The sequence below is a fragment of the Stegostoma tigrinum genome, chromosome 12, assembly GCF_030684315.1.
Source record: "Stegostoma tigrinum isolate sSteTig4 chromosome 12, sSteTig4.hap1, whole genome shotgun sequence".
In the NCBI taxonomy this organism is placed as follows: domain Eukaryota; kingdom Metazoa; phylum Chordata; class Chondrichthyes; order Orectolobiformes; family Stegostomatidae; genus Stegostoma; species Stegostoma tigrinum.
Genome location: NC_081365.1, coordinates 44,275,064 through 44,302,360, shown reverse-complemented (window position 1 = coordinate 44,302,360; position 27,297 = coordinate 44,275,064). Strand labels below are relative to the sequence as shown.

At 40.7% G+C, this 27,297-nt stretch overlaps 1 protein-coding gene across 1 annotated transcript in view; it reads right to left on the bottom strand.

Moving 5' to 3' along the window:
• The window catches only part of med14 (mediator complex subunit 14), a 108,615-nt gene that overhangs the window by 45,011 nt on the left and 36,307 nt on the right, over nt 1-27,297 (bottom strand). The window contains exons 12-16 of the mRNA XM_048540547.2: nt 20,676-20,754; nt 20,368-20,527; nt 18,665-18,865; nt 7,086-7,220; nt 3,635-3,711 (exon numbers count right to left, since the gene is read on the bottom strand). Of these exons, the coding sequence (XP_048396504.1) occupies nt 3,635-3,711; nt 7,086-7,220; nt 18,665-18,865; nt 20,368-20,527; nt 20,676-20,754 (652 nt within the window). The remainder of the gene's footprint in view (nt 1-3,634; nt 3,712-7,085; nt 7,221-18,664; nt 18,866-20,367; nt 20,528-20,675; nt 20,755-27,297) is intronic.

Genomic DNA, 27,297 nt, shown 5'->3' with positions numbered 1-27,297 from the left:
TCACACAAGAAGTTTAATATATACTATAAACTTTCATGGAAGTAGGGGGTAATATGTTTATATGGGCAGAAAATTGGTAAATAGACAAGAAGCAAAGAGTGGGCATTCATTTTAGATAACAAAGTGTAGAGCTGGATGAACACAGAAGGGCAAGCAGCATCGTAGGGGCAGAAAAACTGACGTTTTGGGCCTAGCCCCTTCTGCTTGGCCTGCTGTGACCATCCTGGTCTACATTTTGTTATCTTGGATTCTCCAGCGTCTGCATTTCCTATTATCTCCGGGCCTTCATTTTGGCAGTTTGTGACTTGGAGCTTGGTAAGGATCAGTGTGTGGGTCTCAGCATTTACAATTTATAATAATAACAGATGAAGAGGCCAAGAGTATTGTACTTACATTTACTGATGATATAAAACTAGTTGGGTACAAACCGAGGACACAAACTGATCAAAACAACTGGGCAACAAACTAGCAGATGAAGTATAATCTGGGAAACAAAGGCTATTCACTGTAGACTCTAAAGAAAAGTCACACCAGATCTGAAACTTTGATATTCTTGTTATCTTGCCACAGATGCTGCCAGACCTACTGAGTTTCTCCAACTTTGAGGTCGCTTTTAAACATTAAGCTAAAATGATGTGCATTCTTAATTGTCTAGATTAATAAGTAACTAAAATATATTCTAAAAGAAAACAAGTTCTAAAATAATAGGTCACAATACAAGTTTAAACTTTGTAAATGTTAAAATGACACTTACCTGAAGTTTCAGTTTTTCAGCCTCCATCTAGTGGCAGACACTGGTCATTGCAGGCAATACAATTTACATCAAACGTCTGCCACCAGGGGGAGCTGAGGATCCCAGACAATTTCAAAATGGGAAGCACCAGTTCAGTTGGCAACAGACAATGGAGAGGTTAGGAACAAGAGGATGGGGGTGGTGAAGAGAGAGTGAGGGTAGGGACAGCAACAAAGTTAAGTCAGGGGGATTGAGTGCGGGAATGAAAACATGGGGAAAAGGTCAGTGATAAGGCAGGCCACCAAACAATGTTAAACTGAAACTCAACTTTAAATATACCTTCTGAAGAAGGGCCTAGGCCCAAAACATCAGCTTTCCTGCTCCTCTGACGCTGCTTGGCCTGCTGTGTTCATCCAGCTCTACCACCTTGTTATCTCTATTTTAAATATATGATCGCCATGTTAATGGCACAGAAGTAAAAGAATGTTGACTAATTCAACTTCAAACAGGGATTTACAGTACACTCCATCTGTCAGAATTTTGTCCACTCAGTTAAACGATCTATATCCTTTTGCATCCATCTTATGTCCCTTCAAATCTACTTTTGTACCTAACTTTGTAGGCAATAAATTTTGCAACTACACTTTTGGTTTCTTCCTCCAACTTATTTACATAAATTGTAAAAACTTGAAAACCCAGCAGTGATCCCTATGGTATGCCACACATTACAGCTTCCAACCAGAAAATGACCTTATTATGCCCATCACTTCCTGTTAGCTGTCCCGTTTTAATATCCATTCCACTATGTTACACCTACGCCATTAGCTTTGATATGCCACTTTCGCAAATGTCTTCAAAAAATCTGAGGACAGTACTTCCACCAGTTCCACTTTATCCGCATTACTCAAAATAACTCCAATAAACTAGTTAACTATTCCTTCCACAGTGAATTGGCGGTTGACTGTCTACCTTGAACTTTGCCAATGGTCGACATCTATTCCTACCCGTCCCCTAAATGTATCTATGCAGGTCACTTCAACCACATTCATATTCTAACAATACTCCAGGTAAAGATCTTCCTCCTGATTTTATTATAGACCATTCTATATATTTATAGTCCTCGTTCTGCCTTCTTGATAAGTCCAAAGTCTTTTCTAACTAGCCACACAAACACCTGAAAATTCTGCAAAACCCATCAGATCATTTTATTTAAAAAAAAGGTGCCCTCAATCTGTTCAATTTCTCCTTAAAGTTGTAAATGCTAGCATCAACCTAGTCAATCTTTTTTGTACATTATCAAATATGTCCACATCCTATTGATAATATGGGGATCAGAACTGTTTGAAGCATTCTAAACACAGTCAAATGTTCCAGGAGTGCAACATAATTTCTCTGCACTTCAACTTATCACTTCAGAAATGAACCCTGGTTGTTTGCCCTTCTTTCCAACATAAAAACTTCATTAAACTGTGCTGCTTCTTTTAATTGTAGAATCCCTGTCCAGAAAGAGGCCATTCAGCCCAATGAATCAATGGCTAACCCAACTTGCCTGCACATCTTTGGACTGTAGGAGGAAACCCATGCAGACACAGGGAGAATGCGCAAACTCCAAAGGTAGAATCAAACCTGGGTCCCTGGTGCCGTGAGGCAGCAGTGCTAACTACTGAACTACCATACCACTCTAATCATTTGTGCCTATTTGTTCCAAGAAGAAGTGTTCTCCTACCACGTTTAGACAAATTGGGCCAGATTTTGATACCAACAGTGGCGACGCCTTGAATTTGTTGGTGCATATTGAGACACGAGGAAGTTCAGATTTGCTCGCATGCTGTTTTTGCCCAGGAAGCTTGTACTTTTTTTAAGGGCTGATTTGCTGTGCTCTGTCTTTTATATCGATTCTAGTTTCGGTGACTTAGATAGACAAGCATCAGTTATCTTGAGGTTTACCCAAGAATTGTTACACTGGTTGATCTCGGGTGTAACTTGGTGATTAACAGTTCAACCAATCCATTATTACCTCCCCTCCCACCAGCCCTCAAATCATGTCCAGACCAGGTTACCCCGTTGAAATACCGTAGACCTTAAGAAACTTACCTGGATACATCAATTAAAGTTGTAAAAGAGTGGACATATAATGTTCACTGCTCTTCTTCGCCAACCTTCCAGAATCCTGCACCAAGACATCATAGTTCCAACTGGGGTTGTTTTGTTAAGTAATCATTTAATCATTCCCACAGTCAGTGGTAATATGCACAGCATTGCTGCTAACAGGAAACTCCAAGAACCAAATATCTTGGTTTCTCAGAAGTGTGCAGAAATTTCAATATACCCAGCAAGATAATACGCTATCTGTTATACCACAAATATACAAGTAGCAGGAAAGATTGAATGACGAGGAGAACAGAATGGAATGGCCCACAAATAGGCACACTGCCGCATATTTAAACAAAGCTCTCTTTGGCTTAGCACCTTAATAAATTTGCAATGAGAACAAACCCTCTGAAGTTTAACGTGTGCTGGCATATAAAATTTAGAAGCTTGGTGCAGAGTCAAGCAAATAAGAAATTAGTTATCATGTATACAGAAAGCTGAAACTCAAATTCGGCTGCATTTAAGTAAAAATACAGTTAACTCCATTTGCTTGAAGTTTACACCATATGTGGCTCAGTGAAGAAATATTAACCCAACTTTCAGAATTTACCATTGTACCCAAAAATTTCTCAACAATTGAAGTCAACTTAATTCACCAGTATTTAACATGTTATTGGTTTTGCATTGTGGCGAAGAGTATTAGAAAGTCTCACAGAGCTGTTCAATAATCAAGAAAATGATTATGAAAATAATATAAAATCGTAAAGTAGGCCTTATTTCATGACTTATGGGAAAGTGGTCAAGAGTTACCTTAGTATGCGTATAGCATGACTGCAGCCATCTCCTTCCACTTGAACTCCTTGGTGAGGAATCTCCATCGCAGAAAGCTTTAAGAGAACACAGCCACTTAAAATACAAGGTTTTTGAAATAGCTGCAATAAAAATTAAAAAACATTTTTCTAGGTCCTAAATAAACTGAAGTTAGGAACTTTTCATTATTCAGCATTAGATATAGAAATGTACTTGGGCACAGTAAAATCTCAGTTAAACTCTGCACAATCTTAAGGTCTACACTGTGGGAAGAACATTCAGACTTTCCAGGGTATATAGCACAGGATTAGTGACATATTGCCAAGGGTGTACATGAAACATTTGGTCTTTGTTTCTTCCCTTTAATAATTGTACTATGATTTTTTTTCAGAAAAAAAAAATTGTAGATTGAAAAGTGTAGATTCAGGTTCTTTTGGGAGGTGGCAGTTGCATTGTGGTAATGTCACTGAACGAGCAATTCAGAATCCGAGGATTATGGATTCAAATTGCGACATGGAAGCTGGGTATTTAAATTCAATCAGTAACTTTAGATTAAAAGATAATCTCACAATAGAGAGTCATGAAATCACGAAATTGTCATTAAAATCATCTACCTGGCTCATTAATATGAAGGAAATCTGCCATCCTTACTTGGTCTGACGTACAGGTGACCCATTGCAATCATTGAAATGATCTAGCAGGCCACTCAGTTCATGTATTACATTCAAGTAAGGATGGGCAACAAATATTGGCTTGCCAGAATGCCCGTATGTCATAAAACAACAAGACCTTGCCCAGTCATGAAAGATAAAATACACAATTCAAAGCATTTCAGAACATTAAGCATGTGAGTTGTGAAAATGTAAAAGTCATTTCTTGGGTTCCAAGCTATAGAGGAAATGATGTCAATATTCACAATTAGATTCGACTGGTGGGTGAAACAAAATGGCTAAACCGATATGGAAACAATGTGGATAAATGTGATTTTTAATGTCCATTATAAAGGATGATATAGTGGTGAACTTGGAAGTCAGTGAATTATACAGCATGGAAACAGATCCTTCAGTCCAACCAGTCCATGCCGAGCATAATCCTAAACTAAACTAGTTCCACCTGCCTGCTCCCTTCTGTATCTCTCCAAACCTTTCCTACTCACGTACTTACCTCAGTCTCTTTTAAACATTGCATTGTGCCCACATTCATCAATTTCTCAGGAAATTTATTTGACACATGAACCACCCTGTATGAAAAAGTTGCCCCTTATGCCTTTAAAATCTCTCCTTTTACCTCAAATAAAAGCCTAAGTCTTGAAATCCCCCCCAAACCAGCATTCTATCTGAACGCATCACAGTGTAGTATGGCAACTGCTCTGCCCAAGACCGCAAGAAACCAGAGTTGTGAACATAGTCCAGTCCATCACATACACAAGGCTTGGCTCCACTGACACTATCTATGTTTCCTGCTGTCTTGGATAAGCAACCAAGGTAATCATAGACCCCTCCCACCCCAGTTATGCTCTCATCCTCTTATGTTTGGAAGATATAGAAGATTGAATAAACGTACAAACAGCTTCAAGGACAGTTTCTTCCCTGCTGTAACAAACTTTTGAACAATGTCTCAAATGTTAACATTGACCTCTATCTGTCTCTCTGCACCTTCTCCACGGTTGTAATACTGTATTCTGTATTCTGTATTCTGTTCTGCTACCCTCATGCACTTTGTGTGGTATGGATCTGCCTGCATAAGCACGCAAACAACACTTACTGTATCTTGGTACATGTGACAACAATAAATCAAATGAAAGATACGAGTCCATGCTGTTAAGGTAAAGGTACTGGCAAAAGATAGAACAGGGATATGTGGTGCCTCAGTGGTTAGCACAGCTGCCTCAAAGTATCAGAAACCTCAGTTCAATTGCAGCCTTGGGAGGCTATCAAAGTAGTTTGCTGGACTGGCACCTGATCACCTTGAATCTTCACTACTGATACATAACAGTAGCTATGTAAACCATCAAAAAGGTGCCTTGCATCAAGACTCCTCGAACAGCACCTTGTGAAGTCATATCCTCTACTACCTCGAATATAAGGGTAGCAGATGCAGGGGAACACCATCATTTGCAGGTTGCCCTCCAAGCCATACATTATCGTTACTTGGAAGTACATTGTCATTCTTTCCCTATCACTAAATTAAAATCCATCAAAACCCTTCCTTTACAGCGCTGTGAATGTCACTACAAGTAAAATAAACTGCAAGAGATTCAAAGGGCAGCTCATCACCATCTTCTTCTGAACAATTAGGAATAAGCAATAAGTGCTGGAAAATGCCTTCTTGGAATTAGTTAGTCATTAAAACCTGCTTATGCACAATCCAGTTGCCAAAAACACTTAGTCGAGCTTTGGTGTCAGCTAACATTTACATCAATGCTTTTTGAAGAATCTAGAGTAAATTGTTCCCTAAATCTCAGATCTGGTATGAATGGCAGACTTCCTTCTTAGGCTTTTACATCAATGGTATTTTCATAGTCACCATTACCAAGACAGGTTTGAAATTCCATGCTTACTAGATGAATTAAAATTCCACTAGTTATTGTGATGGATCCATTTTCACCACAAAATTAGCCAGGGCCTTTGGCTTAGGAGTATGGCACAGTAGCTCAGAGCTTGACACTGCTGCTTCACAGCACCAGGGACCTGGGTTCAATTTCTCCCCCTGGGCAACTATCAGTGTACAGTTTGCACATTCTCCCTGTGTCTGTGCAGGTTTCCTCTGGGTGTTCTCGTTTCCTCCCACAGTCCAAGATTAGGCAGATTGGCCACGCTAAATTGTTCCATAGTGTCCAGGGATGAGTAAATTAGATGGATTAGCCATGGGAAATGCAGGGTTACAGGGATAGGGTAGGATGCTCTTCAGAGGGTTGGTGTGGACTCAGTAGGCTGAATGGCCTGGATCCACACTGTAGGGATTCTATGGTTCTATCCAAAGACATTACCATTATGCCACTGTCTCTTCTCTGGTACTAGATCTGACTCACCTTTCTTTTTATTTATTCATGAGATGAGGGCATCGCTGATTAGGCCACCATTTATTGTCCGATCCCTACGAGTTAAGAGTGAGCCACATTCTTGTGGTTCCAGAGTCACCTGGAGGCCAGACCAGGTAAGGATAGCAGTTTCCTTCCCTAAAAGGACATTAGTGAACCTGATGGATTTTTCTGACAATCAACAATGAATTCATGGTCATCACTCTTCTTTAAAATTCAAATTCCAATACCATGGCAGGATTTGAACCCAGGCCCCCAGAATATTACCTGGGTCTCTGGATTAATAGTCTAGCGATAATACCACTAGGCCATCCCCCGGAGAAACAGAGTTTTCAATGAAAACCGAATGATCAAAAGTGGTGTGTTATCGGAGTGAAATTTTGACATTAAGAAAATTTCAAAGCTTCTTACCTCACAACGAAGTCCAATAAATGGCATGTTTGAGTCACACATAGCTACCAAATGTGCTAGGACCTTATTAAAGGCACACATTTCTCCTGTCCTCTTGGGTTTCTTGGGTTCTGTAGGTCCTTGATCAGCAGACAACTATAATTTAAACACATTTGCCAATTACCAAAGGGTTTGAAAGAAAAGTTTAACAGATCAACCTCTGTACCAGACAAATTTTGCAAAGCACTGGTTTGCAACATCACTGTTCTTGAGCTTGTGGGATGGAATCAACAGTGAAGTGTAGCATTCTGATATACTGTGCTTCATATTGCAATGCAAGAAAACTACTGAGCATTTTGCAGGTGACTGTGATCATCAGAAAAATTCTGAATTCATTCACCTCTGTAAATTGGATTCTAAGCTGAATTTCATTTTCATAGTATACTACAGCATTGAACCACATCACTTTGTGCATGTTTTCCTGCTAAGGCAGAAAAGTTCCTGCCAATCTCCATTTATAAAGGAGTAATAGTAAATATCTAACATATTGAAAGTAAATATCCAATGTCCTTTTAAAAAGGTTATTTGCATACCTTTGTTTTAAAATAATCTTTTATGATAATCAAAATTAGATTTCCCTCCGTCATGTTAAAACCAGCAAAAATAAATTTGCCATTATTCAGTTTATGTCTACAACTCAGATTGATTTGCAAAAAACTAAATCAGTCACTCCTTAACCTTCTGACCTCTACTGAAAAAAATCCCAACTTCAAGAGAGTGTGCTGTTGTAGTGCCTCCAAACCTCTCACTTAGTAAGTTCCTAGCAAATATATGCTGCAGCCTTCTCCATTGCTTTTATATCTTTTTATAATCATATCCAAAACTATTAAATTTTTCACCTACAACATGTAAAAGTTAAACATTACCATTTGATCAGCAGACAACCATAATTTAAACACTTTAGAACTTCAATAATTTAAAGAATTGAAAGAATCAGCAATTACTCTTTCTGAAATAAACTGTTTATCAATTTGAAAGGAGCAGGGAGAAATTATTATAAAGGAATTAAAAACAACACGCTCATCAACCATCCTTGGAAAGGAGTCAAAGCAGCATAAACAAACTGTTTTCCGGAAGACAGAAGGTAACATTCTTTGATAACCTGCTGCCTTGTGACAAATGGGCAATTAAGACTCCCTGCAGAAGGAATGTCCTGAAGTAAAGGGGTTACATGCAGGACAAGCTGCTTCAAACTTCAAATGTAACAAGGAACAGGGGAACTACTACTGATAAGAAAGCAAGCTAGAGACTTGAAGTCTCCAGAAGAATAAACAATGTTGCGAATGTAAGAATCTAAAATATCAACATAATGTCACACCACAAACTTGAAAGAGGAAAACTGTCTCAGAATCCAACACGAGAACAATTCAACAGCAATACATTGAAGAAGGACACTGCACAAGGATTGAACCCTGGACAAATCCAGAGACAGATCACAATCTTGTAATAAAATGTGAGGCTGGATGAACACAGCAGGCCAAGCAGCATCTCAGGAGTGCTCCTGAGATGCTGCTTGGCCTGCTGTGTTCATCCAGCCTCACATTTTATTATCTTGGAATCTCCAGCATCTGCAGTTCCCATTATCTCACAATCTTGTAACTTGCTTACTTGAGGTGTCTGATTTTGGTCGCTATGTGCAATAAAGTTTAAATCATTGTTTTAGTACTTTATTGTCTGCGAGACTTCTGAACAAGCAGCTGAATTAAAGGAAACTTGTGATTTACACTTAAGTTGCAAAGAACAGCAAAGTTGTTGGGAGGAAAACTAAAAAATGGAGGGCATTGAAATGATTGAATGTCATAAGTGACAAGTGTTATGATTATAATTTGGGACAAAGAGGCGAAAAACCGAAGTAGTTCTCTTTTCAAGCACACAACCTATTCCTGGTATTACATAATCTTGGCCTCTTTGACCTTGCGAACTACTAAACTCCAAGATTTTCTTCCTCTCAAAATTTACAAAATGTTGTCACCTTAGAACTCCAATCATTTTATCAATCTCTCCAATCATATTATCGTTTCTAGTACAGCAGCCAAGTAGCCTTAACCAAGGTCAAAATGAACATCCATCCTCAATAATGAAGGATGCTGCCATATCCCTCATCCTCTCTCGTGTCTGAAATAGCCAACATCATCCTCCAATGGTTTTCATCTCATGCCTAGTACAGTGGGATTATTTGCACTTTGTTCAACACTTCCCTAACATGTAAGCGATGACAACGAACATCTCACCAAGATCATCCCTATGCCCACACTTCTCGCCTTCAAACATCCGTCAACCTTAAACAGACCATCGTTTGCACCAAAGTACCCAGCCTTCAGGACAACATCAATTACAACACCACACAAGCCTGCCATGGCAACCTCTGCAAGACTTGCCAGATCAGTGACAGCGATACTACCATCACACGTGGAAACACCACCCACCATATATAAGGCACTCATAATCACCAATCTATACTCCACTGCAGCCTCTTTGGGTCCATCTAAACACATACTATATCACCTAAATTTCAACAAACTAAATACACTAATGCCTTTAATGACAGACTGAATGCAATGTAGGTAGTGAATAGCTTATATCTTGCAGTACATCACTGGCTACAGCCTGCCAACTCAAAAATTCATTCTAACTCTGTTTTCTGTCCATTTAATAAGAAATTCATGCTAATGTATGGACCTGAATCCTAATTATGTGCCATAATCTGTTGTGCTACATCCACCCACTGATTCTCCCTTACGCATCCTAGCTTTTGGAGAATGTAGCTTCTAAAGATTTGTCATACATAATACGATTAAGCAAAGAGAAATTACGACAAAAATACCCTTTTACCAAATTTCTAACAAATAATTCTAGCACTTGGAGACAGTAAGGACCACAGATGCCAGAGTCAATAGATGTGAAGCCGGAAAAGCACAGCAGGTCTGACAGCATCCCAGGAGCAAGAGTGTCAACATTTTGAGCCAAAGCTCTTTGTCGGGATTGGGAAGGGGAGGGGAACCTAGAAATAAATAGAGGGAGGGGTGGGGCTGGGGCAAGAGTAGGGTGTGGGACAGTGATAGGGAGATGCAGGTAGAAGGTTATTGTGATTGGTCTGTGGGAAGGATGAAGTGGATACACAAGTAGAAAGATGGACAAGTTAGGTTAGGTCAGGGAGGTGAGGAGGAGTTGGGGGGGGTGGGGGTGTTGCTGGACATGGGTTATGGCTGGAGGTGGAGGGATTTTGAAGCTGGTGAAGCCAATTTGAAGGCCATTGGGCTGCAAGCTCCCAAGGCCAAATATCAGGTGTTATTCCTCCAGTTTACATTTGGCCTCACTCTGACAATAGAGGCAGCTGAGGATGAATATGTCGCCAGGGAACTGGGAAGAGGAATTAAAGTGGTTGACAACTGGAAGGTCAAGTTGGTTGGTGCATGCAGAGCACAGGTACTCTGCAAACCAGTCCCTGAATCTCCATTTGATCTCACTGATATAGAGGAGACCACATTAGCAGCAACGGATACAACAGATCTGGTTGGATGAGGTGCAGGTGAATCTCTGCTGCACCTGGAAGGATTGTTTGAGGCCTTGGACGGATGTGACAGGGGAGTGTAAGGGCAGGTGTTGCACCTCTTGCAGGGGCAAGGAAAGGTATTGTGTGTTGTGGTGAAATTGGTGGGGAATATGGAGGTGACAAGGGAGTCACAGAATAAATAGTCCCTGCAGAAAGTCAACAGGGGTGGGGAAGGAAATATCCTTTTGGAGGTGGGGTCTGACTGTAGGTGGCGGAAATGTTGGAGAATGATGCGTTGGATTCAAAGGTTGGTGGGGTGGTATGTGAGAACTGAGGGGATTGTATCATTATTGCTGTTGGGCTGAGGGAGTTGCGGTTGACCATTCCTTAGCTACCGACAGGACAATTTCTGATCCCTAATTTAGGAGGATATCTGGGATGTCCTGGAGTAAAACGCCCTCACCCTGGGAGGAAATGTGGCGGAGGTAGAGGAATTTAAAGTATGAAATAGCATTTTTACAGGATGGGTGTGAGTAGAGTTGAAGTCAAGGTAGCTTGGAAATCAGTGAGTTTGAAATGGATGCTAATGGTGAGCCGGTTTCCGGAGATGGAGGCAAAGAGGTCCAAGAAGGGGACAGAGGTGTCAGAAATTGAGGGTGGGGTCAAAGGTGTTGGTGAAGTTGATGAACTGCTCAAGCTCCTCACATGAGCACGAGGCAACACCAGTGCAGCCATCAATATTGCAGACTAATGCCCCGTAGTTTGCATTCTTCTCCTTGTCTCTCCCTGAATAATGGTGCTGTGCAACTTTCTGATTGTTAGGAAACATTCTTGAAAATTAGAAGATCAAAACTAATGTCTCAATTATGATGAGACACTGGATAGATTGGGTTTGTTTTCCTTGGGTAGAGGAGGCTTAAGGGGCTCTGACTGTAAAAAGTAGATCATGAGAATCTCTTCCCCTATGGTAGATGTGTCTAAGATTAGACAGCACAAGTTTAAGGCTAGGAGTGAGAGGTTTAAGATGAGGAAAAGTTTTTTTTCCCACGTAGAGGGCGGTAAATATATGAAACACGCTGCTGGAGGGGTTGATGGGGGCAAGCACTCAACATTTAAAAAGCATGTGGATGAATATTTAAAATGCCAGAGCATATAGGTTTTGGAAGCTATGGTTCAATTGCAGGTAGACGGGACTAGTGTATTTTGGTGTTTGTTAGTGGACATAGACATGGTGGGCTGAAGGGCCGGTTTCAATGCTGTATGACTCTGACTTCTCTGCTCTTACTCTACAACCTGCTTGAAATAATTGCCAACATTCCATTCGCGTTCCTGATCATTTTTTGCACTTGACTGCCAGCTTTGTTTCTTTCATACACTGAATCCCTTTGTGTTGCAGCTTTCTGCAGTTTTTCCCCACTTAAATGATGTTTTGTTCTTTTGCTCTCCCTTCCAAAATTAACAACTTCATATTTTCCCACATTGTATTCGATTTGGCAACATTTTGTCTACTTACTAAGCCTTACAACATCATTCTCTCAACTGTAGACCCCTCGTTCACAAATTTGGCTAGAGTACATTGTTCCCCCAATTCATTAATCTATATTGTAAACTGTTGTTGTCCTAGCGCCTATCCCTGTAGAACCCATTGGTCATGGATCAGCAACCTGAAAAAAAAGTGCCCGATATCTCCACTCACTATTCCCTGCCCATCAACTTATTCTCTATACATCCCAATATACTACATCCAACACTGTGGGCCGTTATATTGTGACTTAACCTTCAGTTAGGAAAATTTGTTGAACTCCTTCAGGTAGTCCAAATAATTGGCATGATGGCACAGTGGTTAGCACTTTTGTCTCTCAGCTCCAGGAACCCGGGTTTAATTCTAAACTTGTTAGCAAAGAGATTCCATGTTCTTCGCATGTCTTCTCTGATTTTACCAAGTGCTCCCATTTCCTCCCACAGTCCAAAGACATGCCGGTTAGGCGAACTGGCCATGCTAAATTGCCCCATAGTGCTAGGGATGTGCAGGCTAGATGCATGAGCCATGTTAAATGTGGGGTTAAGTGGATGGGGTGGGGGCGTGGGGGGGGGGGGGGTGGTCTAGGTGGCATGATCTTCGGAGAGTTGGTGCAGACATAATGGGCTGATTTGCCTCTATCTGCACTTTAGGGATTCTATGATTCTACATCAACTAGTTCTTCTCTATCCACTCAAACTTGTTTGGAAAAGGCTAATAAATTGGCCAGACACAATTGCCCTTTCATGAAGCAATGCTGACTCTGCTTGTTTAGATTATGATTTTCCAGATGTTTTGCTGTTACTTCCTTAATAATTAATTCCACTATTTTTCCAACAATAGATGTTTCATTAATCAGTTTATAGCTATCCACTATTTACCACCCTTCTGAATGGGGATGTCACATTGGTACTTCTCTAAGTGCCAATGATTTTTGGAAAATTAAGACTTTTACAAGATAAGTAACTTCTAAACATATTGAGGTCAGAAACTCTTCTTCAGCATTGGACCAAAATGGCATTTCCAAGAAATCATGTCACTTAAATGGAGTTACTAAACAAGCTACCCAGTGACATAATGGTTGAGGTCAACACTAAATTAAGATTTAAGATAAAGAGAAAGACTGATGGAGAGACTAGAGGCTTGAAGAGGTTAAATTCTTAAGAAAATACCCATACTAGCATACCCTTTAAAAGTCAAAGTTGTTAGAAAAGGCCCTGACTCTTTTCTTAGAGTTCAATGGAAAAAAACGTCAGTGTAACGCAGAGACAAAATCATATCCATGAATAAGCCAAAATTCACAAAAAATGTTTAAAAACGTGTGAAAACTTTAGAAGTTTATGACTTTGTCTAGTGAATAAGATATTAAATAGTATGGTGGGAGGGATAATTCTTTGCAATGGAGTGTCTGTGAAGGACATTGTTGGGATAAAGGATTAAAAATCAATATCTTTCTTTTGAAGCAACAGTTGCATAATACATTTCTCTTGTTTAGAGGACATTAGCAAATCTAATCTATGAATTTGTTCAGTGACTAACCCTTATGGCAGTCAAAATGCCAAATAACATGAAATTTAACAAGCCAGGTTTCACACTGGGATCCTAATTGTCCATTATTACCATCAGTTACCATAGAATTGGTCTTCCATTTTTCTGCTTGATCCCCACTTTCTAGCTTGGGATTTTCCCACTTCTGATGTCCCATTTGCCTTGTTCAAGTCACAGAATCACAGGATTGTTATAATGCAGGCAGCAGCCAATCAGCCCATCATGCATGAACTAGCTCTTCAAAAACACGTTACTTTGTGTTAATCTCCCACTTTTTCTTCGTAGCCTTGCATGCTATTTCTATCCTAATAATAAACTCATGCTTCAGTGCCTCAATTTAGGAGGTTGAGGAACCACAAAGGCATAAAAGCCATAATGGGAGTTATGTACAGACCTCCTAACAGTGATCAGGATCAGGGGCGCAAGATGCACCGGGAAATAGATAGGGCATGTCAGAAAGGCAAGGTCATGGTGATCATGGGGGACTTCAATATGCAGGTGGACTGGGTGAATAATGTTGCCGGTGGATCCAAAGAAAGGGAATTCATGGAATGTTTGCAGGATGGCTTTTTGGAACAGCTTGTGATGGAGCCCACAAGGGAGCAGGCTATTCTGGACTTAGTGTTATGTAATGAGCCTGACTTTATAAAAGATCTTAAAGTAAGGGAACACTTAGGAGGCAGCGATCATAATATGGTAGAGTTCAGTCTTCAGTTTGAAAGAGAGAAGGAAAAATTGGATGTAATGGTGTTACAGTTAAACAAAGGTAATTACAGGGACATGAGAGAGGAATTGACGAAAATCGAATGGAAGCAGAGCCTAGCAGGGAAGACAATAGAGCAACAATGGCACGAGTTTCTGGGTGTAATTGAACATAGAACATAACAGCACAGTACAGGCCCTTCTGCCCTCAATGTTGTGGCGACCTGTCATACCGATCTGAAGCCCATCTAACCTACACTATTCCATGTACGTCCATATGCTTATCCAATGAGGACGCAGTACAGAGGTTCATCCCAAAGAAAAGAAAGATTATCTGGGGTGGGATTAGACACCCATGGCTGACAAAGGAAGTCAGGAAATGTATCAAAGAGAAAGAGACAGCCTATAAAGTGGCCAAGAGCACTGGGAAATCAGAAGATTGGGAAGGCTACAAAAACAGACAGAGGATAACAAAGAGAGAAATAAGGAAGGAGAGGATCAAATATGAATGTAGGGTAGCTAGTAATATTAGAAATGATAGTAAAAGCTTCTTTCAATACATAAGAAACAAACGAGAGGCAAAAGGAGACATGGGCCCACTCCAAATTGATGCTGGAAGGCTAGCGAAATAGCTGAAGAGCTTAAGAAGTACTTTGCATCAGTCTTCACAATGGAAGACATGAGTAGTATGCCAACAACTAGGGAGAGTCAGGGGGCAGAGTTGAGTCTGGTAGGCATTACAAAAGAGAAAGTGCTGGAGAAGCTAAAAAGATCTAAAAAAAAAATTGATAAATCTCCTGGCCCCGGTGGGCTACATCCTAGAGCTCTGACGGAGGTGGCTGAGGAAATAGTGGAGGCTTTGGTTGTGATTTTTCAAAAGTCACTGGAGTCAGGGAAAGTCCCAGATGATTTGAAAAATGCAGTTGTAACCCCCTTGTTTAAGAAAGGATCAAGGCAAAAGATGGAAAATTATAGGCCGATTAGCCTAACCTCGGTTGTTGGTAAAATTCTAGAATCCATTGTTAAGGACGAGATTTCTAAATTCCTGGAAGTAAAGGGTCAGATTAGAACAAGTCAGCATGGATTTAGTAAGGGGAGGTCGTGCCTGACAAACCTGTCATAATTCTTTGAAGAGGTAACAAGTATGTTGGACCAGGGAAACCCAGTGGATGTTATCTATCTAGACTTCCAAAAGGCCTTTGATAAGGTGCCTCACGGGAGGCTGCCCAGCAAGGTGAGGGCCCATGGTGTTCGAGGTGAGCTACTGGCTTGGACTAGGGATTGGCTGCCTGACAGAAGGCAGAGAGTTGGGATAAAAGACTCTTTTTCGGAATGGCAACCAGTGACAAATGGTGTCCCGCAGGGTTCAGTGTTGGGGCCGCAGCTGTTCACTTTATATATTAATGATCTGGATGAAGGGACTGGGGGCATTCTGGCAAAGTTTGCCGACAATACGAAGATAGGTGGACAGGCAGGTAGTACTGAGGAGGTGGGGAGGCTGCAGAAAGATTTAGACAGTTTAGGAGAGTGGTCCAGGAAATGGCTGATGAAATTCAACATGAGCAAATGAGAGGTTTTGCACTTTGGCAAAAAGAATACAGGCATGCACTATTTTCTAAATGGTGAGAAAATTCGTAAAGCAGAAGAACAAAGGGATCTGGGAGTGTTGGTCCAGGATTCTCCAACAGTTAACTTGTAGGTAGCGTCCATGATTAAGAAAGCGAACGTAATGTCGTTCATCTCAAGAGGGTTGGAATATAAAAGCAGTGATGTGCTTCTGAGACTTTATAAAGCTCTAGTTAGGCCCCTTTTAGAATACTGTGTCCAATTTTGGGTCCCACTCCTCAGGAAGGACATACTGGCACTGGAGCGTGTCCAGCGGAGATTCACACGGATGATCCCTGGAATGGTAGGTTTAACGTACGATGAACAGCTAAGGATCCTGGGATTGTATTCATTGGTGTTTAGAAGGTTGAGGGGAGATCTAATAGAAACTTACAAGATAATGTATGGCATATTGGTGGACGCTGGGAAGTTGTTTCCTTTAGGCAGGGAGACTAGGACCCGTGGGCACAGCCTTAGAATTAGACGGGGTAAATTTAAAATGGAAATGAGGAGACATTTCTTCAGCCAGAGTATGGTGGGTTTGTGGAATGCATTGCCACGGAGTGCAGGGGAGGCTGGGACGTTAAATGCCTTCAAGGCAGAGATCGATAAATTCTTGATCTCACAAGGAATCAAGGACTACGGGGAGAGTGCAGGGAAATGGAGTTGAACTGCCCATCAGCCATGATTTAAATGGCAGAGTGGACCCAATGGGCCGAATGGCCTTACTTTCACTCCTATGTCTTATGGTAATTGAACCTGCCTCCACCACACTTCCAGACACTGCATTCCACAACCTAACTACTCACTAATTGAAAAAATTATTCTTATCATACCTTTGTTTCTTTTGCCCATCACTTTAAATATTATCGCGAATGAAAGGGAATCTAAAGTGTGGAGCTGGATGAACACAGCTGGCCAAGGAGCTGGGCCTGCTGTGTTCAACCAGCTCCACACTTTGTTATCTTGGATTGTCCAGCACCTGCAGTTCCCACTATCTCTGCCCTTTCATTCATGTTCTTTTTACAATTGGGAACAGCTTCTACATATCTACCAAAGCTCGCCAATGATTTTGAAAGCTTTTGTCAAATCTCCTCTCAGCTGCCTTCTCCACAACAGAACAATCAGAGCTTGTTCAATCTATCCTCAGAATTAAGTTTCTCATTCCATTGTAAATCACTTCTGCACTAAATGTCCAATATGGTCAACTTTCCTATAATGCAGCACCCATCACTTGTCACAACACTCCTGTTGAGGTCTAACAAATGTCTTATACGAATTCAACATCATTCCTGCCCTTGTATTATCCGCTCCATCAATAAAAGCCAAAGACATTGTATCTTTTCTTTACTGCTTTCTCCACTTGTCTATCAACTTCAATGATCTGTGCACGTACATACTATCTACTCCTGCATCCTCTTCAGAATTATAACCCTTATTTTACACTGGGAGGATGAACATTGAATGATAGAAGTAAAAAATACTTCAAACTTCTCTGCAATGACCCTCATCTGACACCTATATTGCCACTCCACCGACTGGTCAATTTTTTTTTGGGAGTTCCACACTGTCCTCCACAGTTCATGATTCTCCAAGTTTCACGTTACCTGCAAACTTGGAAATTGTCCCTAACCAAAATCACCAAAAACATGAAAAAATAATATACACCAGGAAAAGCAAGGGTCCCAAATACCAAGCCCTGGGAACTCCACTACAAGCATTCCCCTAGCTCGAAAATATCATAGAAAACAGAGCAATGGTCAGTCTGTGTTCACATTGTTACTGTCCCTTTTATGCTTTTACCAGTAACTTTCTTCGTAAGTCCATTCTGTTGGACACTCACATCAGATTTTTCAGGGTTCAGTAAACAATTCTCAAATTCTAGGATTTAAACTACATTAATGCTTCAAAGCTTTATTGAGGGAATGCTATATTATTAGAGGCACGACAATTTGAATCATACTCCAAGCCTGTTCAAATGGACAGTGATCCCCCATGGCATTTTCCAAAGCACAGCATGGCGTTCTGCTGTTCTGTTCAAAGTTCTTGGTCAAAATTATTAAAGATGTTAAGGAGGAGTTAATTCTTTTGCTGTATATTTTAGCTTGCTTTACACAAAGCAGTTGCTACACTTACTAACAGACTAATAACAATGGCAGTTAAATAATAAAACCTGCTTTCAGAATATCCTGAGGCCCCATTATGAATCTCTCTCTTTCTTTACATCACTCCACTCAGGAATTGCTATTAGCTTTGCTCCAAAAACTATGGACATTAACAGCCTTATTATACAGTCCTCACACTTTAAAGTTTTGCTCTCAGCATTCCAGAGGTGAAATCAGAAGACCACTCGGCCAAAATACTTTGTTTGTATTCCACAATGACTGCACTGCATTTGCATCTTCTATCACAGAATCTTACGTCAATCCAAAACTGATATTTTTAATACAAATGGATGACTTTCTATTCAGCAAATGTATAAATTTTTATTCACAGGCACAAAAGTTAAACTAAAATAAATCAGCAAGCAACTGGTTTCATTTAATCATTTACTGAAATCAATGCATGCAGTAAATTGTCTGAAGTATTAAGAGTATTCCTTGTATGTAATAATACTTTTATAATTTTTTCCCACCAAGTGTCATGGCCTTTATGTTAATGCAAGATCCAAACCTTGTGCTTGCCTCCAGCTTTGGCCTGCTGCCCGGGTCTTGCATCCAGTACTAGTTTCTCAATGTCTGGTTTAAACTGTTGCAAAAGAATTGCAGTGGGAGGACAATCATCTGGATCTGTCAGCCCATGGCTTACAGAGAGGAAATGATATTTATACTGTAGCTCTGTAGGAAAGCCTGGCCTGTCTAACATTTCTACAACCTGAAAGAAAAAAATGAAAAATGTAAATGTTTACAATGAGGATTGCAAAAGAAAATTACATCACTTTTAGCAACATTACAGGTAATTTATTTAAGAAAACTGTTGACTGAAGCAAGCACTCAAAAAACAGGGAAAGAAACTTGCAGGAGAGAAAAGATGATATCTACTCTTGTAATTGCCTACTCAGAAGTGTACAAGGGATAATAGTAGGGGTTTGGAATTATGCTTTCTTTTGTCTGGGATTACTGTGCTACTGAGGTGATTTGGAAGTAGGGAGTGGAGGAAACAGAAATATGAATAAATGGACCTGCCTTTTGTCATTCATATAAATGATTTGGATGTGAACATAAGAGGTATGGTTAGTAAGTTTATAGATGAGACCGAAATGTGAGATGTAGTGGATAGTGAAGGAGGTTACCTCTGAGTACAATGGGACCTTAATCAGATGGGCCGGTGGGCCAAGGAGTGACAGATGGAGTTTAATTTAGATAAACGTGAGGTTCTGCATTTTGGAAAGCACTTATTAAGGTCCTTGGGACTGTTGCTGAACGAAGAGACAGCATGGACTGCAGGTTCATTGTCCCTTGATAGTAGAGTCGCAGGTAGACAGGACAGTGAAGGAGGCAGTTGGTATGTTTGCCTTTATTGGTCAGTGCATTGAGTGTAGGAGTTAGGAGGTCATGTTGCAGCTGTACAGGACATTGGTTAGGCCACTTTTGAATGCTGCATGCAATTCTGGCTTCCCTGCTGTAGGATGTTGTGAAACTTGAAAGGGTTCAGGAATATTTAAAAGGATGTTGCCAGGGCTGGAGGATTTAAGCTGTAGGGAGAGGCTGAACAGGTAGGGGCTATTTTCCCTACTGTTTTGGAGGCAGAAGGATGATCTTATAGAAGTTTACAAAATTATGGTAGCAATAGGTAGGGTGAATAGCCCATGTTTTTTTTCCCCTCAGGGTAGGGGAGTCCAAAACCAGAGGGCATAGGTTTAAGGTGACAGGGGAAAGATTTTAAAGGGGCCTAAGGGGCAACATTTTCATGCAGGGGATGGTGGATATATGGATTGGGCTGCAGAGGAGGAGGAGGAGGATATTACAATTAGATCACTTAAAAGGCATCAGCATGGGTAAATGAATAGGAAGGGTTTAGAACCAAATACTGGCAAATCGGATTGGATTTATTTAGGATAGCTTATCCCATGGACCGAATGGTCTGTTTCCATGCGGCACAGCTCTATGATTCTCAATGACTCAACAGGACTAGCAGGCAATTGTGGATATGAACGCCAAGTTATCAGCTGTGATGCTATCTGAAGTAGGAAACATTGAAATGTAACACAGTAAAGAACAGACCATTTTGGACTAAAAAGTAACCTACGTAAATAAATAACGTAACAGATGACTTCAAACAATTTTCTTGAAGCTAAATATTTCAGGTCCATAAATAATTTCTTAAACAGTACTTAGCTGTAACCAAAGAATGCTTAATGAACGAAAAGCACTTACAATGTAATATTGAGGAAGGCGCGTCAGTTTGATGAATAGCTTGTGTTTTGAGAGGTTTCCAACTGGATGAGACGAAAAGTTTGAAAGATGTAACGTCTCAGTGCAGACTGTGGGAAGGTGCTTCATGGATTGCCTGCATCTTTGTTGTCCAAGCCAAAACCTGCAGGGACACTTTATCTTAAAATGAAGGATAAATCTGAACACGTTTTGCCCAGATTTGACAGGACAAAGGTGAAAGAGTAGTTTTCACATTTAAAGTTGGTTCTTATTAACTCCCTTCTAATTACTTCAAAACACTTCATACTTACTTTAGCTGTTGAATCCAAGGAATAATTCGCTTCATCTCATCATTGACAGACTTTTCAATATCATCTAATGTCGTTTGATCTAATCAAAACAAATAGAACAAGTCATTAAAAACGTAACAGTACAACATATTCACACAACAACGAATAATGTGAGGAGAAAATCTGGGCAGGAAATCAAAATATTTTAGTATAATCGTCAACATACCTTGGAGTTAATGTGCTTTCTGACTTAATTCCTGATTTTACTGATGCAAATTTACAGTTACCTGTATCTTCACAGGTAAATTTGTCACATTGAAAACCTTGCAAGAAAAATGTTACTTCATGTCTTATTTTACAGCTGCCAAGACAGGATGGCACCAATGTCACAGAGTGTCAACTAAATAACAGACTTTCTGGGATCTGGTAATGAGTGATGAAGCAGGTTGAATCAATAAGTTCAGGGTTAAACATCCTCAAGGAAGTCATGATCATAACATGATGCATTTAATATTTAGTTTGAGTATAAGAAATTTGGATTGCAAACAACTGTGTTCAACTTAAATGAAGGGAATTACACTAAAATGAGCCTAGTTGAAGTGGACTGGGCAGATAGATTAGCAGGAAACACAGTAAGCAAGCAGTATCAGACATTTAAGAACTCTCAGCAAAAGTATATCCCAGTAAGGAGAAAAAGTACTAAGAAAGCGATAAATGAACGATGGCTAACCAAAGAAGTTAAGGAGAGTATTAACTTGAAAGAAAAACTACTGCAAGGAATATAAAAACCCTCGAGCTTCTTCAAATATATAAAAAGGAAGAGACAGTTCAAAGTGAACAAAGGCCTCTTAGAATCTGAGAGACAGTTTTGCGAAACAAGGGAATGGCAGAGGAGTTAAACAGATATTTCTCATCAGCCTAATTTGGAAGTTACTTCAAAACATTTCATTGATGTCAAAGGACATGGGGGAACAATTAAGCGCAATCACCGTCACAGGAGAAGAAGCGTCAGACAAAATAATCGTGCTAAAGGCAAATAAGTGCCCTGGTTCTGATGACTTGCAGCCTAAGATCCTGAGAGAGGTAGGAACAGAGATAATGGTTGCAATTTTCCAAAATCCTTGCACTCTGGTGAAATACTAGAGGATTGGAAAACTGCCAATGTGACTCTGTTATTCAAAAGGGAGGCAAAACATGGATAAGTAGAGGTCCGTTAGCTTAATTTCTATTGTTAAAAAGTATTGGAATCAATACTTTATGAAGTAATAACAGCACATTGGTAGTGTCCCTACCCTTGGATAGGCACACCCAAGTTGAAGTCTCACATCTCTGAGCAAAATAAGTAGCAGCACATTTGGAAAATTATAATCTAATCAGGAAGAATCAGCATGGCTTCATGAAAGAGAGGCTGTGTCTGACCAATTTATTAGAGATTTTTGCAGCAAACCTATCCAGAGTGGATAGAGGAGAACAGTAGTTGTATCGCATTTGGACTTCCAGAAAGTAGTTGACAATGTTCTTCACAAAAAGTAAAGTCATAAGATAAGAACTCATGATCTTGGAGGCGGTGCATTGACATGGAGAGAGAGAATTGGCTAATGGGCACGAAACAGCAAGTGGGTATAAGGGGTACTTTTTCAGTCTAGCAATCTGTAACCAATGGGATTACACAGGGTCAGCAACTGCTTACACAGTATATATTAATGATTTGCAAGAAGAAAGCAAATGTAGAGTAACCAAAGTTTCAAAAAGCAGAAACATAGGTGGAAAAGTAGGTTGCGAGAGGGATACAAACAGTTTAGAGAAATATCAACATGTTAAGTAACTGGGCAAAAAAAATTGGGAAACGGAGTATAACATGGGAAATGTGAGACTGCTCATTTTGGACGGAAGAACAAAAGAATAGAATATTATTTAAATGGAGAAAAACTGCAGGAAGCTACAATACAGTGACTTGGGGGTACTTGTGTATGAAGCACAAAATTAGCACCCAGCTACAGGAGGTAATCAGGAAGGCTAATGGCATGTTGGTCCATATCTCAAGGGGGTCGGAGAAGAAGAATAGGGAAGTCTCACTGCAACTGCACAAGTGCCGGTGAGACCATTTCTAGAATACTGTGATCAGTTTAGGTCCCTTTAGTTTAGATAGTATTTCACTGGAGGCTATGTAGAAAAGTTTTACCAGGATACCTCTTTGTATGCAGGGATTGCCTAATGAGCAAAGGCTAAATATCTTGGCACTCTTCACTGGAATTCAGAAAAAGAGGGGTGATCTCATTGAAACATACAGGATTCTTAAGGGGCTTGACATGGTAAATGCTGGGCACATATTTCCTCTCATGAGGGAGTACAGAACCAGAGGCATACTCTCCAAATAAATGGGTGCTAATTTAAGATTGGGGTATGGAGGAATTTCATCACATACAATCGACTGTCTTTGGAACTCCTTGCCACAAACAGCCATGGGGGAAAAGAGTCCTCGTGTATATTTAAAGCTGAGACAGATTGATTTGTGATTAGTCGGGAAATCATGGGTTATGGGAAGGGAAGAATACAGATGTGGGCAATGTTGGATCAATTAGGATGCTTGAGTGGCGTAACAGGCTCGAGAAGCCAAATAGCCTATTCCTGTTCCTATTTATTAAGGTCAAATGGTCACAGCTGAAAGGTTGTACTTAATTAAGCCAGGAAATGTTAGCACAGGCTGATCATTGCTGTATATGCAATATCTGGGTCAATCAGTAAGATGAAGCTCATACTTCTTCATCAATAGGAGCATTGCATATAGCAAAAGGAGTAGGCCATTTACCCTACTGAGTCCACTCACCCATTCAACTAGACAATGATTGATCTTTTACCAGAACTGTCATCTCCTGCAAAACCCTCACATCCCTGACATCTTTATTCTCTAGAAATCTACTGATCTATGTCTTGAAAATAATCAGCGACTGCACTGTCACTGCCTTCTGGGATACAGAATTCAAGAGATTCACAAGCTTCTCAATGAAGAAATTCCTTCACAAGTAGGTCTCAAATGGCCTCTTATTTTGAGACTTAGCTCCTTTGTTTTCTTGCATGCTTCAATTAGACCAATTCACAATCCCCTAAAGCCTACAGAAAACAGGCTCAGTTTCTTCATTTGCATCTCATAAGACAATCCCACCATACCAGAAACCAGTCTGGTGCACCTGTATTGTAGTCTGTCCATGACAAGTATAGTATTTCTTAGTTAAGATATCAAAACTGTATACAATATTCCAGTTAAGGTCTCAACAAGGACCTATAATAATAGCAGTGAAGCAAGTTTACTCTTCTTTCATAAAAGTCCACGTATGATTTGTGCTCTGGATTGCTTGCTGCACCTACAGATCAGATTGGTTTTCAGTGACTTATGAATGAGGTCTTCCATGTCCCTATGCTCATCAACATTTCACAATCTCCCACCATCTAAGAAAGACTCTGCATTTCTGTTTTCCTAAAAAAATGTTTAATTCAAATGTAATAAACAAAATGACAGTAAATTTAATCACGTTTTCTTCAAAAAGTGTCAAAATGACTTGATGGGGTGGGGGGGTGGGAGGGTCCGAGGTAGCTCTGTTGTTGTAGCGGGGGCTGGCAGTTATTATCATCATCATCACAACCACCAGGTGCAGAGACAGCAAAAACTGCAGATGCTGGAGTCAGAGATAACAGAGTGTGGAGCTGGAGGAATTCAGGGTCCAGACCCGAAACGTCAACTTTCCTGCTCCTCAGATGCTGCCTGGCCTGCTGTGTTCCTTCAGCTCCACACTCTTATCACCTTCAGGTGCAATTTTGTTTACAGGGTTAGGGTGAAAAAATAGTTAATCCAGAAGTGATGGCTGTGGTTCATTGTCTCCTGACTGCTTCTTGGTGGTTGATTTAAAACAGGCATCCAGTTTTTGCTGCTTTGCCCTTTCTCTTTATTCATGAAGAAGCAGTTCATAGGGTGCCAAAGAAGATCTTATTTCACAAACTGCTGCACTCTGCATTGTAATCAATGTCCTCCAATCGTTTGAACTACTTTTCAGTTTCCCTCAGGAACGAAGACAAAACAGATGCGGAAAGCTCTCATGGTGTTGTATGCCTGGACTTTGTCTTCATCTCCAGCTTCCACTTCCCCCTCAGCAACAAAATGTCGATGATCAACTGGAACTCAAGCAACTCTTCAACATCCACATTCAAATCCAGATCAGCACAATGTTCTTTGATTCATGGAAAATCCTCTGACTGATCAAGCTTTTTAAATCTGGGAGGAGCTTCCACCAAATACATGCAAGCAGTCCTTCCTGACATCACCCCAGGCCTCCACAATAATGTCAATTGCATTCTTGATGTTAAAGCTCTTGCAAAATTGAAGAACACTGTCCTTATCCCCCTCAGGCTCTTAAATGTGTACCTTAAATAATAAGTTTTAAAAGCTACTATTGCACCCTGATGGAGAGAAGTTGTGTTTGGGGGGGGGGGGGGGGGAGAGAGAAATAGCACATTTTGATGTTTTCAGAAAGCTCACCAATGGTCTGAGGATGGTTTCATGCATTATCAAGGATGAGGAGAATCCTGAAATCCTCATTTCATTTTCCAGCAATATTTTCTAAAACTTCTTCAAAAACAGCAACAATAAAAGGTCAGAACAAATTTTCCCAGTCATCCAACTCTTTTGCTTGACTTAAAAGTAGGTGCCTAGAGTAGACTTAAAGTAGCCTTTCAAGGCTCGTGGGTTGGCAGGGTGGGACACCACCACAGGCTTAAGCTTGAAGTCTCCACTAGCATTGACACCCAGCAGCACAGCTGTAAAATCCTTTGTCATCTTAAAACTCATAGAACATTACAGCACAGTACAGGCCCTTCGGCCCTCGATGTTGTGCCGACCTGTCATACCGATCTGAAGCCCATCTAACCTACACTATTCCATGTACGTCCATATGCTTATCCAATGACGACTTAAATGTACCTAAAGTTGGCGAATCTACTACCGTTGCAGGCAAAGTGTTCCATTCCCTTACTACTCTCTGAGTAAAGAAACCACCTCTGACATCTGTCCTATATCTTGCACCCCTCAATTTAAAGCTATGCCCCCTCATGCTCGCCGTCACCATCCTAGGAAAAAGGCTCTCCCTATCCACCCTATCTAACAATCTGATTATTTTATATGTCTCAATTAAGTCACCTCTCAAACTTCTTCTCTCTAATGAAAACAGCCTCAAGTCCCTCAGCCTTTCCTCATAAGACCTTCCTCCATACCAGGCAACATTCTAGTAAATCTCCTCTGCACCCTTTCCAAAGCTTCCACATCCTTCTTATAATGCGGTGACCAGAACTGTACGCAATACTCCAAGTGCAGCTGCACCAGAGTTTTGTACAGCTGCAGCATAACCTCTTGGTTCCAGAACTCGATCCCTCTATTAATAAAAGCTAAAACACTGTACGCCTTCTTAACAGCCCTGTCAACCTGGGTGGCAACTTTCAAGGATCTGTGTACATGGACACCGAGATCTCTCTGCTCATCTACACTACTAAGAATCTTACCATTAGTCCTGTACTTTGCCTTCCGGTTACTCCTACCAAAGTGCATCACCTCACACTTGTCTGCATTAAACTTCATTTGCCACCTCCCAGCCCAGCTCTGCAGCTTATCTACGTCTCTCTGCAACCTACAGCATCCTTAGTCACTATCCACAACTCCACCGACCTTAGTGTCGTCTGCAAATTTACTAACCCATCCTTATATGCCCTCATCCAGGTCATTTATAAAAATGACAAACAGCAGTGGGCCCAACACCGACCCTTGCGGTACACCACTAGTAACTGCTCTCCAGGATGAACATTTCCTATCAACTACCACCGTCTGTCTTCTTTCAGCAAGCCAATTTCTGATCCAAACTGCTATATCTCCCACAATTCCATTCCTCCGCATTTTGTGCAATAGCTTACTGTGGGGAACCTTATCGAACGCCTTGCTGAAATCCATATACACCACATCAAACGGTTTACTCTCATCTACCTGTTTGGTCACCTTCTCAAAGAACTCAATAAGGTTTGAGGCATGACCTTCCCTTCACAAGGCCATGCTGACTATCCCTAATCAATTTATTCTTTTCTAGATGATTATAAATCCTATCCCTTATAGCCTTTTCCAACACTTTACCAACAACTGAGGTAAGGCTCATTGGTCTATAATTACCAGGATTGCCTCTACTCCCCTTCTTGAACGGGGGAACCACATTTGCTATCCTCCAGTCATCTGGCACTATTCCTGTAGACAATGACGAGTTAAAGATCAATGCCAAAGGCTCGGCAATCTCCTCCCTGGCTTCCCAGAGGATCCTAGGATAAATCCCATCCGGCCCAGGGGACTTCTCTATCTTCACCCTCTGTAGGATTTCGAACACCTCTTCCTTGTGAACCTCAATCCCACCTAGTCTAGTAGCCTGTATCTCAGTATTCTCCTCGACAACATTGTCATTTTCTAGAGTGAATACTGTTGAAAAATATTCATTTAGTGCTTCCCCTATCTCCTCAGACTCCACACACAACTTACCACTACTATCCGTGATTGGGCCTAATCTTACTTTCGTCGTTCTTTTATTCCTTAAAAACCTATAGAAAGTCTTAGGGTTTACCC